Source organism: Oncorhynchus mykiss, chromosome 11 (assembly GCF_013265735.2).
Source record: "Oncorhynchus mykiss isolate Arlee chromosome 11, USDA_OmykA_1.1, whole genome shotgun sequence".
NCBI classification, from domain to species: Eukaryota; Metazoa; Chordata; class Actinopteri; order Salmoniformes; family Salmonidae; genus Oncorhynchus; species Oncorhynchus mykiss.
In genome coordinates, this window is record NC_048575.1 from 11499355 (window position 1) to 11517668 (window position 18314).

An 18314-nucleotide genomic window follows, 5' to 3' on the forward strand; every position below is an offset into this window, starting at 1 on the left:
TGGCACTGCATGATTTGAGTCCCTAGCAGCGTAGTGTGTTACTGATGGTAGGCTTTGTTACTTTGGTCCCAGCTCTCTGCAGGTCATTCACTAGGTCCCCCCGTGTGGTTCTGGGATTTTTGCTCACCGTTCTTGTGATCATTTTGACCCCACGGGGTGAGAACTTGTGTGGAGCCCCAGATCAAGGGAGATTATCAGTGGTCTTGTATGTCTTCCATTTCCTAATAATTGCTCCCACAGTTGATTTATTCAAACCAAGCTGCTTACCTATTGCAGATTCAGTCTTCCCAGCCTGGTGCAGGTCTACAATTTTGTTTCTGGTGTCCTTTGACAGCTCTTTGGTCTTGGCCATAGTGGAGTTTGGAGTGTGACTGTTTGAGGTTGTGGACAGGTGTCTTTTATACTGATAACAAGTTCAAACAGGTGCCATTAATACAGCTAACGAGTGGAGGACAGAGGAGCCTCTTAAAGAAGAAGTTACAGGTCTGTGAGAGCCAGAAATCTTGCTTGTTTGTAGGTGACCAAATACTTATTTTCCACCATAATTTGCAAATAAATTCATAAAAAATCCTACAATGTGATTTTCTGGATTTTTTTCTTCTCATTTTGTCTGTCATAGTTGAAGTGTACCCATGATGAAAATAACAGGCCTCGCTCATCTTTTTAAGTGGGAGAACTTGCACAATTGGTGGCTGACTAAATACTTTTTTTGCCCCACTGTATATATATTTTTTACAATGTTTGTTAATAGGGTGAAGCGGTTTGACATGTATAGCTAAAGTTGAACCGGCATTAAGAAAGAAAGTGAAATCTTAAATGTTTGTGCTGCCATCGCTTTGGTTGCTATTAGTATCGTTGTGCTGGCAGGAGGAAAAAAAGCTGTCCTGTAAACGTCCACACCAAGCTTTTCGTCAGGTCAACAGATCCAAAGCTTAATTCATTGCGGTCATTATTGTTAATATTGTAAATATTTTAAGTTGGACAGACTATTTATTCATTGAGCGTTTTTGTGAAGCACATTGAGTGACAATCATGTTTTTTTGGGGTAATATTTTTTTGGGGACTTTTTTTTGCATAATGTTGACCAGATGTATTGTAAGCCTTGTATTTATCTTGTATGGAAGAAAAAAAACTACTCAAACTTACAAATACATACATATCTATTGATATGTGTTTTTTGTGTGTTGTGCAGATTTTATTCTCATCCATTTTTAGCTAGCAGTGGCTAAAGTTTGAAGTGGCTGTTTAAAGAAATCTGATCCATGGATTATAGTTCTCCTGGCTCATAGACTACTTTCAGAAATCTGATCCATGGATTACAGTTTCTCCTGGCTCATAGACTACTTTCAGAAATATGAGCCATGGATTACAGTTTCTCCTGGCTCATAGACTACTTTCAGAAATCTGATCCATGGATTACAGTTTCTCCTGGCTCATAGATTACTTTCAGAAATATGAGCCATGGATTACAGTTTCTCCTGGCTCATAAACTACTTTCAGAAATATGATCCATGGATTACAGTTTCTCCTGGCTCATAGACTACTTTCAGAAATCTGATCCATATCCTTTGATCCATATCTGAAGACCATATCCTTTGTACATTGGCAGAAATATATTGAGGCAAGAAACTGCGAGACCCAGCATGCAACAGCATGTGATCTCACCAAATATTTCCTAATTTAACCCCACTCTGCCTCATTGGGATAATTATGGGAGATTGTCGGTCCTCTCCTCGCTGGTGGCGCTCTACAGTTTCAATGTGACGTTGTATTCTGTAACAGTCAATGGAATCATTGCTATAATATGAAGTTACATGTACTGCAAGTATATAAGGCACCACAAGATGGCAGCAGAGACCAGAACCTTTATAAACTCATTGTCAATGAACCCATGCAAGGTGAGATCTATGCGCCCATGTCGTCTCGTCTGCTGCTGACTTTCTGGTTGGAACTGCTTTGTTTCGTATTGCAAATTCATGTCAATAATAAATATGATACCTATATATTTCTAAAAAGGCCAATATGATGTGTACCAACAGAAGGATCTGCACACGTTCTCAGTTAAACCTCAAGATTTAGTTGTGACACTCATAACACATCATGCGCGAGTTACCTTTCTTGACATTTCTACATGACAGAAATTGCTGTCAGAGTGCCATCATAACGGAATTGATAGTAGATTCTCCAGTCGTTGTAATCTTTGAGAGCCAATGAATTTCGTGCTTCTAAAAACGGTGAATAAACCGTATCCAACCGCAGCTCAAGATGAGGACAGAGACCCTCCTTTCTGCGTAAGCGCAACCAACCAACAGTGGGCATTCATTAATATTTCTTTGGGAGTGAGGTATAGTATACAGATGCGTGACTACTTTTCGCTAAATAGTTTTTTATTTAAACGAGCTAATTGCAGGTGCAATTCTGGTCCTTGTTGTTTTTAACGTAGCATTTGAGATCTGTTCCAGTTTTTGATAATTTTGATGTATTGTCGCTGCTAAAAGATGCCGCAGCCGAAATCCCGAAAAATCGCCGTCCTGGGCTACAGATCCGTCGGTAAGTGGGCGCAATTCAGTCGTTTTCAGTGGCGGCGAGGTCTATTGTGCGGTTTCTATGTAGGCGAGTTCAATGACGTTAGCTTCACATACAACTAGCCAGATGTCAACGGCATGCTCATATCGAGCGGCTACTACAACAATGTCCGCTGCCTGGTCAATTGTTGCTGTTGAATCAGCCAGTCAGCTTAATGTCACTCAACTGGAAACCCACGACTCTAGAGATTTAGTTTACAACTGTAGCATAGGCCTTCCCCTACTAGCCAGCGTTAGTAGGCCTCCCACTGAAATCATCATTTAAATGGCAGTCTATAGTTAATTGCGTTATGCACATTACTTTATATCATGTTTTATATTTTTTGTTACGCAAGACACTAACTAGCAAGACGGAGTTGACGCCACAGCAGGTGTGGACAGCAGGAGCGGTCCTGATGCTGGGACTTAGTACCCCAGCTAGCACATTTGGTTTCTTAAAATTGTGGAAACGAACGTTTTTTGTTTCCCATTGATTCTGTGAACGAAGCAATTCGTTTTTAGGTTGCAGGGAGGTTCTGATAACGTTTTACTATGGTTCCGTGAAAGTTTTCCTGGGAGCTTTTATTAACGTTCTGAGAATGGAAATCATAGTTTATTTGATGTTTTTTTAATAACTTTAAAATGTTCACTGGATGTTTCAATAAGACTTTTACTAACACTGCTAGTTTAGTATGTTGAACTCCAAGCACAGGTGGGACAAATGGAAATGAATTTGCTTAAGCATTCAAACATGTATTTAAAAAAAATTGTAGCACGGTGTCAGAGAGATTCAAACCTATGATCTTCAGTTCTCTATCCATGTAATTAGTCCACTGCGCCACCAGGATGGAGATACCAACCCATGTGTTTTTTTTTTATTGTTTTTTACTCATAGAAAGCTGTTCCGTTTAGTCTTCAAACACCATATATCAAAGGAAACAAGCACTCATTAAGATCAGGTGTGGCCAATTAATGGGCACAGCCAACACACTTTACAAGATAAAGAGTTTGGACACTGAAAACACAACTTTTTTCAATAACATTCGTAGAACGTTCTTTGAACATTACTAAAGGTTTCTTGTGTTTTTCATGGAAAGGTTTCTAAATGTTCTGAGAACATGACTTAAAATATAACCGTGAGGAAACCTTGTGGAAACGTTATGCTGTATTGTATTGAGTTATTGAAATTCCCATAGGAGAGCGTTGTTTCTTAACATTCTCTGAACTGTTTGAGAACATTCCTAGAACAATGTAATGTAATCATCAATGTAATCATGTTTGAACTTTTAGGAAACATTCTGTTAGTATCACTTTGCAGAAGTCACTTCCTGCCATTTCCTGATTGCTAAAACTATAATAGTTCGCCTAATTTCAGTTTGTGACAAAATAAGCTAATCAGAGTCATTGAATCATTGAATCATTGTACCATCTAAATCGCTGTCAAATATATTTTCTATAGCCCAAAAATATTGTTGTTTGACCTGTTTGAATCTGGTGTACAAAAATAAAAGACGCAAAAACCTAAACTTAAGAACGGGAAGCATAGAAATAGCGCACATAATGGATCTACCACTTTTTAAACTTGTTTTCAAGTAGGATGATTGATCTGTAACTCACATTTCTATGTGAATTTGGTTAGGTCACCCCCCAAAAAATGTGCTGAGAATGTTCCAAAGCTAAGAAACTATTCTGCACCATTCCCAGAACATTGTGGGAAGGTTGTGTGCAAAAATAACCATAGGACAACCGCACTCTTATGAAACATATGGTTCTCAGAACGTTATGTGCTAGCTGGGATGTCACGACTCAGGAGAGTAGAAGTGTGAATGTGGTAGCTTTTTATGAAGGAATTTGTCTGTTACCTCAAATGACATTCCATATGCTAGTGAACAGTGGATAGGTTACCTGTCCAAAACTTTTATAATTAACTGTAACTTTTGAATTGACCAAACTCAGCAACATAATCTGATTACTGATTACTTTTAGTTGCTTCTGAATGACTTTCCCCTTTGGATGCATTAGAAGAAGACAACAAGGATTCATCAAACACATTTGGTGTGTCATCATAGTGGTCTGACTTGTGTTCACTCATTCAGATGGAACAAACTAACATTTGCGCCTTTTTTCCATGTTGAATTTCATTGAGTAAACAGAAAGGTGTCAATGTATTTTTTTCTGAATTTAAAATAAGTCCAAGAAGTAATCATCTAGTTTTTCAAAAGTAGCCTATCTGTAAAATGATTTTATATTTTTTGTTGTTGCTGGTAAAGTAACAGTTTGTTTTTGGTAATCAGATTACATGTAATCAGTTACTCCCCAACCCTACTAGTGACGTGAAGAAAACCAGTAATTGCATGCTGGCCTAATTCAATGACTTACATTTTGGCTCCCGAGTGGCGCAGCAGTCTAAGGCACTGCATTGCAGCGCTAGAGGCGTCACTACATACCCAGGTTCGATCCCAGGCTGTATCACAACCGGATGTGATCGGGCTTTTGATAAGATTTAAGTTTGGCTTGGATGCACATTTTATGTGGTTGAAATACTGTCAGCTTTTATGACGCTGATAAAGATAACACCTTTACAGACGGTCTCTAACCGTGCATTCATTTTCTCAAGATGCTGAAATAAATAAATCAGATTTCTCTACTCCTGTTCCCGAGTCAAAATGTACATTTGGTGTATCATTTTACTGCATGAAATGCTTAATTCTGCAGGAGTCAATATTATACACTGCTCAAAAAAATAAAGGGAACACTAAAATAACATATCCTAGATCTGAATGAATGAAATGTTCTTATTAAATACTTTTTTCTTTACATAGTTGAATGTGCTGACAACAAAATCACACAAATGATCAATGGAAATCAAATTTATCAACCCATGAAGGTCTGGATTTGGAGTCACACTCAAAATATTAAAGTGGAAAACCACAGTACAGGCTGATCCAACTTTGATGTAATGTCCTTAAAACAAGTCAAAATGAGGCTCAGTATTGTGTGTGTGGCCTCCACGTGCCTGTATGACCTCCATACAACGCCTGGGCATGCTCCTGATGAGGAGGCGGATGGTCTCCTGAGGGATCTCCTCCCAGACCTGGACTAAAGCATCCACCAACTCCCGGACAGTCTGTGGTGCAACGTTGGTGGATGGAGCGAGACATGATGTCCCAGATGTGCTCAATTTGATTCAGGTCTGGGGAACGGGCGGGCCAGTCCATAGCATCAATGCCTTCCTCTTGCAGGAACTGCTGACACACTCCAGCCACATGAGGTCTTGCATTAGGAGGAACCCAGGGCCAAGCGCACCAGCATGTGGTCTCACAAGGGGTCTGAGGATCTCATCTCGGTACCTAATGGCAGTCAGGCTATCTCTGGCGAGCACGTGGGGGGCTGTGCGGCCCCCCAAAGAAATGCCACCCCACACCATGACTGACCCACCGCCAAACCGGTCATGCTGGAGGATGTTGCAGGCAGCAGAAAGTTCTCCACGGCGTCTCCAGACTCTGTCACGTCTGTCACATGTGCTCAGTGTGAACCTGCTTTCATATGTGAAGCGCACAGGGTGCCAGAGGCGATTTTGCCAATCTTGGTGTTCTCTGGCAAATGCCAAACGTCCTGCACGGTGTTGGGCTGTAAGCACAGCCACCACCTGTGGACGTCGGGCCCTCATACCACCCTCATGGAGTCTGTTTCTGACCGTTTGAGCAGACACATGCACATTTGTGGCCTGCTGGAGGTCATTTTGCAGGGCTCTGGCAGTGCTCCTCCTTGCACAAAGGCAGAGGTAGCGGTCCTGCTGCTGGGTTGTTGCCCTCCTACGGCCTCCTCCACGTCTCCTGATGTATTGGCCTGTCTCCTGGTAGCGCCTCCATGCTCTGGACACTACGCTGACAGACACAGCAAACCTTCTTGCCACAGCTCGCATTGATGTACCATCCTGGATGAGCTGCACTACCTGAGCCACTTGTGTGGGTTGTAGACTCTGTCTCATGCTACCACTAGAGTGAAGGCACCACCAGCATTCAAAAGTGACCAAAACATCAGCCAGGAAGCATAGTGGTCTGTGGTCACCACCTGCAGAACCACTCTTTTATTGGGGGTGTCTTGCTAATTGCCTATCATTTCCACCTGTTGTCTATTCCATTTGCACAACAGCATGTGAAATTTATTGTCAATCAGTGTTGTTTCCTAAGTGGACAGTTTGATTTCACAGAAGTGGGATTGACTTGGAGTTACATTGTGTTGTTTAGGTGTTCCCTTTATTTTTTTGAGCAGTGTATTACACTGAGGTTTTCGACCTACAGTCAGTGTCCAGATTTCAGCTTGGCTAATATTGCATTTAACCCATCTGAACAATACAGTTCCCTTGATGTGCCATTTTGAAGTCCTTGTTAAATTTGTGTTGTGCCTCATCCTCTTTTACCACTTTACCAAATCTTCCCCAAACTGACTTTTGACCCTCCCTTCTCTTTATTTTCACCTCTCCATTTCGCAGCTTTTCTCTTATTGAATTAAACCGAAATTGTCATTTTTGCCTCAGTGGATCAAAGTGAACTTTTCCTGCCCAAGTTCCCAAAAGCATTTGGCAGTTGGCTTGTATTTGTCGCGCTACAGTAAGGCCTTAATGCTTAGGCTACGCGCTAACTGCAGATAAAAAATAATGAATGAAAAAACTCAATGTATGTAGCCTATAGATACAGTGGGGCAAGAAAGTATTTAGTCAGCCACCAATTGTGCAAGTTCTCCCACTTAAAAAGATGAGGCCTGTAATTTTTATCATAGGTACACTTCAACTATGACAGACAAAATGAGGAAAAAAAATCCAGAAAATCACATTATAGGATTTTTAATGAATTTATTTGCAAATTATGGTGGAAAATAAGTATTTGGTCACCTACAAAATAGCAAGATTTCTGGCTCTCACAGACCTGTAACTTCTTCTTTAAGAGGCTCCTCTGTCCTCCACTCGTTAGCTGTATTAATGGCACCCGTTTGAACTTATTATCAGTATAAAAGACACCTGTCCCAACCTCAAACAGTCACACTCCAAACTCCACTAAGGCCAAGACCAAAGAGCTATCAAAGGACACCAGAAACAAAATTGTAGACCTGCACCAGGCTGGGAAGACTGAATCTGCAATAGATAAGCAGCTTGGTTTGAAGAAATCAACTGTGGGAGCAATTATTAGGAAATGGAAGACATACAAGACCACTGATAATCTCCCTCGATCTGGGGCTCCACGCAAGATCTCACCCCGTGGGGTCAAAATGATCACAAGAACGGTGAGCAAAAATCCCATATCCACACGGGGGGACCTAGTGAATGACCTGCAGAGAGCTGGGACCAAAGTAACTAAGCTTACCATCAGTAACACACTACGCCGCCAGGGATTCAAATCCTGCAGTGCCAGACGTGTCCCCCTGCTTAAGCCAGTACATGTCCAGGCCTGTCTGAAGTTTGCTAGAGAGCATTTGGATGATCCAGAAGAAGATTGGGAGAATGTCATATGGTCAGATGAAACCAAAATATAACTTTTTGGTAAAAACTAAACTCGTCGTGTTTGGAGGACAAAGAATGCTGAGTTGCATCCAAAGAACATCATACCGACATCATGCTTTGGGGCTGTTTTTTGCAAAGGGACCAGGACGACTGATCCATGTAAAGGAAAGAGTGAATGGGTCCATGTATCGTGAGATTTTGAGTGAAAACCTCCTTCCATCAGCAAGGGCATTGAAGATGAAACGTGGCTGGGTCTTTGAGCATGACAATGATCCCAAACACACCGCCCGGGCAACGAAGGAGTGGCTTCGTAAGAAGCATTTCAAGGTCCTGGAGTAGCCTAGCCAGTCTCCAGATCTCAACCCCATAGAAAATCTTTGGAGGGAGTTGAAAGTCCGTGTTGCCCAACAACAGCCCCAAAACATCACTGCTCTAGAGGAGATCTGCATGGAGGAATGGGCCAAAATACCAGCAACAGTGTGTGAAAACCTTGTGAAGACTTACAGAAAATGTTTGACCTCTGTCATTTCCCAACAAAAGGGTATATAACAAAGTATTGAGAAACTTTTGTTATTGACCAAATACTTATTTTCCACCATAATTTGCAAATAAATTCATTAAAAATCCTATAATGTTATTTTCTGGATTTTTTTTTCTCATTTTGTCTGTCATAGTTGAAGTGTACCTATGATGAAAATGACAGGCCTCATATTTTTAATTGGGAGAACTTGCACAATTGGTGGCTGACTAAATACTTTTTTTCCCCACTGTATGAATTATACATTTTATGCATTTTTTAAATTCATTGTTTTCTCTTTATTCAACCCGCGGATATAACCACAGGGACTGCGGGATATGAGTCAACCCGCGGATATAACCACAGGGACTGCGGGATATGAGTCAACCCGCGGATATAACCACAGGGACTGCGGGATATGAGTCAACCCGCGGATAGAACCACAGGGACTGTGGGATATGAGTCAACCCGCAGATATAACCACAGGGACTGCGGGATATGAGTCAACCCTCGGATATAACCACAGGGACTGCGGGATATGAGTCAACCTGCGCATCACTATTAGACGTGTCACCTTGGTATTACCATTAATGTCAGAGGTTGAGCCCTTGACATGATGGTCTCTCAACTATTTTCAGAACTTGGTCCACAAGGTGCAGTGGATATTTTCCATGCCAGAGATGTTGGTATTACTGTCCGGTTTTGAATGTGGCCCATATGTCACAGCTTCCAGTCCTTATACCAACCTCGCGGCTTTGGTTCACAAAGAACATGGAATAATGTTGGACCTCAAAGCATAGTTAAGCAAACTTTTTAATAATATCTTTCCACCATTGCCGTACAAATGTACACCACAAGTGTAGTAAAATCCCTGTTGCAAAATCATAGCAGTATACTATAGACCTTTCCATTTAGTTTGGTTCATTCACAAGACAAGTCCAAGAAAATCAAGACCATAGACTACAGTATAAGGATGAAATGTTCGGCCTGTCATTTCCAGTGTTCACATACATTCTAAAGACAATTGGTAATGTCCCAATTTTTCAGTCTTTATGTCCTCATAAAACCTTTTTTGCCATATTATTGTACTCCAGCTATTCCTGTTTTATTAAAAACATCTTCAGCTTTCCTATTATAATATGCTGCATATGTTGTACCGTATACTAAAGACTCAAAAGGACACCCGCAGTGGGTTACAGCGACTCATACATAGCCAATCTGTTAATTGGCATGTCTCCAGTCTTTGTGATAGTCATGCTGAATCTTTAAATATGTCCTGTGTTCATAGGCGTTGGCTCGTGCCTCATTAAAGCCACTGAAGAGGAAGGAGAAAATTGGTTTGTACAGTGCCATGGAATACACTACTCCTTCCTGTTTCTCCACACATTGTGTCAGGTCACTGCATATTCTGCAACTCCTGCATCTGGGCATTGTTTTGAGGTCGCATACAATTACAGAGAGAACTGTATGTTCAGATGTTTTTGTCCCAGGGTCTATTTATAGTTCAGAGGATGCCTGTGTTCTCGTCACACTTAAACTGCTAGCAGGTTTGATAACCTGGTTAGAATGATGTACATTCCCCATGCATTTCTAATGTGTCATCAGCAAACCAAACTGAAAACTGGTGTGAAACCGGGTTAACATTATGTAGGCCAGGGTTCCCCAACTGGCGGGGCCTGCGGGTGGTTTTATTTGGCCCCCCCACAGGTTTTGAGCAGTGTTTTAAAATATATATTTTTTTAAAGTTGTATTATTTTGGAAAGTGATTTTAATTTTGGAAATCAAAGTATTCCATCGCATAATAGAGATGTGGTCGTATACAAATAATAATTATAACTGATTGGATTTATATAAAACTTTTCTACTAACTTTACATCGTAGGGAGAAACTCCCCTCATCCACCATCAATGTGTAGCACCCACCTCAGTGATGCACGGTGACAACTGTTGTGCCGGAGCGCTCGTCACACATCATCTGTCAGGTGGAGAGACCACAGAGAGTGACACGACAGAGTCAGGACACCCGTTTTAGCGTCCCATCTGAAAGACGGCACCATAAAAACATTGGCCCCCGGCTGAATCTAGTTGTTGATACCTGATGTAGGCTATTTCCAATGGTGTTCGTCAAACCAGTCTGAGAACTTAAGTCATTTTTGGGGTATCTGTACTTGACTTTGCTATTTTATATTTTCGACAATTTTTACCACGTACATTATTTCCTTTAGGAATGTACTTTTACTTCATACATTTTCCCTGACACCCAAAAGTACTCGTTACATTTTGAATGTTTAGCAGGACAGGAAAATTGTCCAATTCACACACTTATCCAAGGAACATCCCTGGTCATCACTACTGCCTCTGATCTGGTGGACTCACTAAACACAATGCTTTGTAAATTATGTCTGAGCTTTGGAGTGTGCTCCTGGCTATCCGTAAAAAAAGTTAATGGTGCCATCTGTTTCGCTTAAAGCAACAATATGTAACTTTTTGGGCGAGCTGACCAAATTCACAAAGAAATGTGAGTTATAGATCTTTCATTCCCTTTGAAAGCAAGTCTAAGAAGCAGTAGATCTGTTCTATGTGCGCTATTTCTATGCTTCCCATTCTGCAGTTTCGTTTTTACATATTTTACTATGGCTTTTGTACACCGGCTTCAAACAGCTGAATAAACATTATTTTTGACTGCTTGTTTGGTCTCTGAAACTGAAATGTAGAATTTTAGCAACCAGGAAATGGCGGAGCAATTTCTGCATAGTGCATTTTTTATATAAGGAACTTGAGATTATGCTTAAGTATAGTTGAAGTCGAAAGTTTACATACACTTAGGTTGGCGACAATACATTTCTTGTTAACAAACTACAGTTTTAGCAAGTCGGTTAGACATCTACTTTGTGCATGACACAAGTAATTTTTCCAACAATTGTTTTCAGATTATTTAACTTACAATTCATTGTATCACAATTCCAGTGGGTCAGAAGTTTACATACACTAAGTTGACTTTGCCTTTAAACAGCTTGGAAAATAATGTCATGGCTTTAGAAGCTTCTGATAGGCTAATTTACATAATTTTAGTCAATTGGAGGTGTATCTGTGGATGTATTTCAAGGCCTACCTTCAAACTCAGTGCCTCTTTGCTTGACATCATGGGAAAATCAAAAATAAATCAGCCAAGACCTCAGAAAAAAATGGTAGACCTCCACAAGTCTGGTTCATCCTTGGGAGCAATTTCCAAACGCCTGGAGGTACCATGTTCATCTGTACAAACAATAGTACGCAAGTATAAACACCATGGGACCACGCAGCTGTCATATCGCTCAGGAAGGAGACACATTCTGTCTCCTAGAGATGAGCGTACTTTGGTGTGAAAAGTGCAAATCAATCCCAGAACAACAGCAAAGGACCTTGTGAAGATGCTGGAGGAAACCGGTACAAAAATATCTATATCCACAGTAAAACAAGTCCTATATTGACATAACCTGAAAGGCTGATCAGCAAGGAAGAAACCACTGCTCCAAAACCTGCATAGAAAAGCCAGATTACAGTTTGCAACTGCACGTGGGGACAAAGGTTGTCCTCTGGTCTGATGAAACCAAAATAGAACTGTTTGGCCATAATGACCATCGTTGTGTTTGGAGGAAAAAGGGGGAGGCTTGCAAGTCGAAGAACACCATCCCAACCGTGAAGCACGGGGGTGGCAGCATCATGTTGTGGGGGTGCTTTGCTGCAGGAGGGACTGGTGCACTTCACAAAATAGATGGCAGGAAAATGTGGATATATTGAAGCAACATCTCGATATATCAGTCAGGAAGTTAAAGCTTGGTCGCAAATGGGTCTTCCGAATGGAGAATTACCCCAAGCATACTTCCAAAGCTGTATCAAAATGGCTTAAGGACAACAAAGTCAAGGTATTGGAGTGGCCATCACAAAGCCCCAACCTCAATCCAATAAAAAATGGGTGGCAGAACTGAAAAAGCGTGTGTGAGCAAGGAGGCCTACAAACCTGATTCGGTTACACCAGCTCTGTCAGGAGGAATGGGCCAAAATTCACCCAACTTATTGTGGGAAGCTTGTGGAAGGCTACCTGAAACATTTGACCCAAGTTAAACAATTTAAAGGCAATGCTACCAAATACTAATTGAGTGTATGTAAACTTCTGACCCACTGGGAATGTGATAAAAGCTGAAATAAATCATTCTCTCTACTATTATTCTGACATTTCACATTCTTAAAATAAAGTGGTGATCCTAACTGACCTAATACATGGAATTGTTACTAGGATTAAATGTCAGGAATTGTTAAAAACTGAGTTTAAATGTATTTGGCTAAGGTGTATGTAAACTTCTGACTTCAACTGTATATTTAAAACCCGATTAACTTTTAGACTTTTACTCAAATAGTATTTTACTGGGTGACTTTCACTTTTACGCGAGTCATTTTCTATTAAGGTAACTTTACTTTTACTCAATGATGACATTGTGTATTTTTTCCCACAACTGATTCTGTGCTTTTCCAATGCGTTTTCCTCAAACCTAAACTGAAACCGTGTTCGAATGGTGTACATTTCCTACACACTGTGACTATCCTTCGCTGAAAGAGCCCAACATACTACAAGTGGAATCCACAAAGAATCTGAAAGCATTTCAAACTATGTAGCTTATTTTTATATTAACCTCAATCATCTGCATGTGTGTGTCCCTGGATTTTCACCTCCCGGGGAGACAAGATAGTTTAATTTTGGACTAGGAGGTGATCATTCAGCATTGATGCGAGACTAGTGGAGCGTTGAAAATGGGAGCGAGCTTCTCATTCATTCTGACGCTCCACTCCTCCGGGCTTTTCCCACAGAGCGAGAGAGTTCATGTCTCTCCAGCCATGCATAGCAGTACTCCACTCTCTTTTTGTTATAGCAACCGGCTGCGACATATATATATTATATATAAGGGCTGTATAGGAGCGTTTAGATGGAGTAAGGCCTCTGCATTCACACAAGGAAGTCAGAGTATTTGGCCTTTCCCTATAATGCTGATGAATTACAACATATGTCAGTCAAAGGCCATCGATCAGCGAAGATTCTCCATTTTCTCCTTTGCAGGTAAATCCTCCTTGACAATACAGTTTGTGGAAGGCCAGTTTGTCGACTCATATGACCCAACCATTGAAAACAGTAAGTGTGTGATGTCATCACCGGTCCCCCTCCAGGTTTCTGAGTTCTGGACACAGACAGGTGCATGTCTCTACGCTCCTCATTCAGTTCACACATCTCTGACTCAGCAGACACTTTATTTATTTATTTATTTATTAGCACCAGAGAAAACCATACAGATTTTTTTTTTTTTTTTAAGGGGTGTGCAGGTGTGGTTGGAAGCCCAAGGGTTTATATGAAAACCACACCACAAAACAATATATAAGTACACACACTATTAGAAAGGGCACCCATGTACACACTGCTCACACACACACACATGCACTCTCTTTCTCTCTTCAATAGGAGCATTTTTATTAGTGGGTTGTGTGGGAGGACTGTTTCATCGCCATGACAAACTATTTGCGTGAAGAGCCAGGGGAGCATTTCTGATGTTTGTGAATGAACAGTTGTTTCTGATGTTTGTGAATGAACAGTTGTTTCTGATGTTTGTGAATGAACAGTTGTTTCTGATGTTTGTGAATGAACAGTTGTTTCTGATGTTTGTGAATGAACAGTCGTTTCTGATGTTTGTGAATGAACAGTCGTTTCTGATGTTTGTGAATGAACAGTCGTTTCTGATGTTTGTGAATGAACAGTCGTTTTGACAGAAGGTAGTGGTCTACCTCACTCATAGTCTCTCAAAGGTAGACAAACCAATAAAACACACACACGCTTCAGTCAGACATGCGTGCGCACAATACACGTTGGTATGGCATTGCTCCCTTTGTTAGCACGGAGCACACAGTTTAATGCATGTTACAGTAGCTTAACACTCCTAGGGTAGACTGTGTTCCTGCCTACTGTATCTACAGTGTCTTAAGGCTTGGGGAGCTTCCATCCATGCAGCCTCTGGTGAAAGGAACGTCTAGTTATTTTTAGCCAACCAGGGCTTATTTTTTTTGTGAATGAAATGCTTGATCGGCCTCAGCTGCATCTCTAAGCCCAGGAACGTAGAATGCTTCCCATTTATAAATTGTGCTGGCTTTCATTCTACAAACATGATTCTACTATACTACAGTTGCGATGTGGATTTGGCTGTCTTTCATGCTATTTCGGTGTGTGTGTGTGTGTGTGTGTGTGTGTCGCGCTTAAATAAGCCACTGAAGAAAACCCCCTTCGCTCATCTGTGATCCCAGCCCACCGGTCACCACAGAACCAGCACCTGTGATGAGGCACAAAGGTGGATATGGGTTTTCACTAGAGGTCGACCAATTTTGATTTTTCAACACCGATACCGATTATTGCAGGACCAAAAAAAGCCAATACCGATTAATCGGCTTTAAAAAATAAAATTAAAAAATATATATTTGTTTGAACATGTTCAATTTGGTTTAAATAATGCAAAAACAAAGTGTTGGAGAAGAAAGTAAAAATACAATATGTGCCATGTAAAAAAGCTAACGTTTAAGTTCCTTGCTCAGAACATGAGAACATATGAAAGCTGCTGGTTCCTTTTAACAGGAGTCTGCAATATTCCCAGGTAAGACGTTTTAGGTTGTAGTTATTATAGGAATTATAGGACTATTTCTCTCTATACGATTTGTATTTGCTATACCTTTGACTATTGGATGTTCTTTATAGGCACTTTAGTATTGCCAGTGTAACAGTATAGCTTCCGTCCCTCTCCTCGCCGCTACCTGGGCTCGAACCAGGAACACATCGACAACAGCTACCCACGAAGCATCGTTACCCATCGCTCCACAAAAGCCACGGCCCTTACAGAGCAAGGGGAAAAACTACTTCAAGGTCTCAGAGCGAGTGACGTCACCGATTTGAAACGCTATTAGTGTTCAAAAGCACAAAAGTGCAGTTTGAATGAATGCTTACGAGCCCAGTCAGACTGCTCTATCAAATCATAGACTTAATTATAACATAACACACAGAAATTCGGGCCTTTGATCATTAATATGGTCAAATCCGGAAACTATCATTTCGAATACAAGATGTTTTTTCTTTCAGTGAAATACGGAACCGTTCCGTATTTTATCTAACGGGTGGCATCCTTCAGTCTAAATATCGCTGTTACATTGCACAACCTTCAATGTTATGTCATAATTACGTAAAATTCTGGCAAATTATTTTGCAACGAGCCAGGCGGCCCAAACTGTTGTGTATATACCCTGACTCTGCGTGCAATGAACGCAAGAGAAGTGACACAATTTCCCTAGTTTAATATTGCCTGCTAACCTGAATTTATTTTAGCTAAATATGCAGGTTTAACAAAATATACTTCTGTGTATTGATTTTAAGAAAGGCATTTATGTTTAAGGTTAGGTACATTCGTGCAACGATTGTGCCCCCAATTGGCAAAGTTGGCTGTCTTTGTTAGGAAGAAATAGTCTTCACACAGTTCGCAACGAGCCAGGTGACCCAAAATGCTGCAAATACCCTGACTCTGTTGCACAAAGTGACACAATTTCCCTAGTTAAAATAAATTAATGTTAGAAGGCGATATTAACTAAATATGCAGGTTTAAAAATATATACTTGTGTGTTGATGTTTATGGTTAGGTACACATTGGTGCAACAATGCTTTTTTCGCGAATGCGCTTGTTAAATCACCCGTTTGGTGAAGTAGGCTGTGATTCAATGATAAATTAACGGGCACCTCATCGATTATATGCAACGCAGGACACGCTAGATAAACTAGTAATATCGTCAACCATGTGTAGTTAACTAGTGATTATGTTAAGATTAATTGTTTTTTATGAGATGCGTTTAATGCTAGCTAGCACCTTACCTTGGCTCCTTGCTGCACTCACATAACAGGTAGTCAGCCTGCCACTCAGTCTTCTCGTGGAGTTCAATGTAATCGGCCATGATTCGGTGTCCAAAAATGGTGATTACGATTGCTATGAAAACTTGAAATCAGCCCTAATTAATCGTCAATTCCGATTAGTCGGGTCGACCTCCTAGTTTTCACCTCCACCACCTGTTATGAGGTACAAGGGTGGATATGGGTTTTCACCTTCTGTGATGAAGCACAAGGGTGGATATGGGTTTTCACCTTCTGTGATGAAGCACAAGGGTGGATATGGGTTTTCACCTTCTATGATGAAGCACAAGGGTGGGTATGGGTTTTCACCTTCTGTGATGAAGCACAAGGGTGGATATGGGTTTTCACCTTCTGTGATGAAGCACAAGGGTGGATATGGGTTTTCACCTTCTGTGATGAAGCACAAGGGTGGATATGGGTTTTCACCTTCTGTGATGAAGCACAAGGGTGGATATGGGTTTTCACCTTCTGTGATGAAGCACAAGGGTGAATATGGGTTTTCACCTTCTGTGATGAAGCACAAGGGTGGATATGGGTTTTCACCTTCTGTGATGAAGCACAAGGGTGGATATGGGTTTTCACCTTCTGTGATGAAGCACAAGGGTGGATATGGGTTTTCACCTTCTATGATGAAGCACAAGGGTGGGTATGGGTTTTCACCTTCTGTGATGAAGCACAAGGGTGGATATGGGTTTTCACCTGTGATGAAGCACAAGGGTGGATATGGGTTTTCACCTTCTGTGATGAAGCACAAGGGTGGATATGGGTTTTCACCTTCTGTGATGAAGCACAAGGGTGGATATGGGTTTTCACCTTCTGTGATGAAGCACAAGGGTGAATATGGGTTTTCACCTTCTGTGATGAAGCACAAGGGTGGATATGGGTTTTCACCTTCTATGATGAAGCACAAGGGTGGGTATGGGTTTTCACCTTCTGTGATGAAGCACAAGGGTGGATATGGGTTTTCACCTTCTGTGATGAAGCACAAGGGTGAATATGGGTTTTCACCTTCTGTGATGAAGCACAAGGGTGGATATGGGTTTTCACCTTCTATGATGAAGCACAAGGGTGGGTATGGGTTTTCACCTTCTGTGATGAAGCACAAGGGTGGGTATGGGTTTTCACCTTCTGTGATGAAGCACAAGGGTGGATATGGGTTTTCACCTTCTGTGATGAAGCACAAGGGTGGATATGGGTTTTCACCTTCTGTGATGAAGCACAAGGGTGGATATGGGTTTTCACCTTCTATGATGAAGCACAAGGGTGGATATGGGTTTTCACCTTCTGTGATGAAGCACAAGGGTGGATATGGGTTTTCACCTTCTGTGATGAAGCACAAGGGTGGATATGGATTTTCACCTTTTGTGATGAAGCACAAGGGTGGATATGGATTTTCACCTTTTGTGATGAAGCACAAGGGTGGATATGGGTTTTCACCTTCTGTGATGAAGCACACGGGTGGATATGGGTTTTCACCTTCTGTGATGAAGCACAAGGGTGGATATGGGTTTTCACCTTCTGTGATGAAGCACATGGGTGGATATGGGTTTTCACCTTCTGTGATGAAGCACAAGGGTGGATATGGGTTTTCACCTTCTGTGATGAAGCACAAGGGTGGATATGGGTTTTCACCTCCACTCACCTTGAAGAAGAAAGCGGTGTACATGTGGTCTTGCCCATGAGCTCGGAGGGAGTAGCCTCTGTCTGTTGGGCAGTCGGCAGGCAGGAAGTTCAGTTCGTCATCCAGAGTCACAGCCCAATCAGAATGTGTCTC

The 18314-nt window shown here is 41.3% G+C and overlaps 1 protein-coding gene across 5 annotated transcripts in view; it reads left to right on the forward strand.

Moving 5' to 3' along the window:
* The first annotated feature begins 617 nt into the window (after positions 1-617).
* LOC110535269 (GTP-binding protein Rheb) overlaps positions 618-18314 on the forward strand; it is a 41527-nt gene continuing 23830 nt past the window's right edge. The window contains exons 1-2 of one of the 5 annotated variants that reach the window (XM_036934865.1): positions 618-2550; positions 13673-13744. In XM_036934865.1, coding sequence (XP_036790760.1) covers positions 2499-2550; positions 13673-13744 — 124 coding nt within the window. In that variant the 5' untranslated portion in view covers positions 618-2498. The remainder of the gene's footprint in view (positions 2551-13672; positions 13745-18314) is intronic. The other 4 variants (XM_036934862.1, XM_036934867.1, XM_036934863.1 and 1 more) reach the window with 4 other exon arrangements.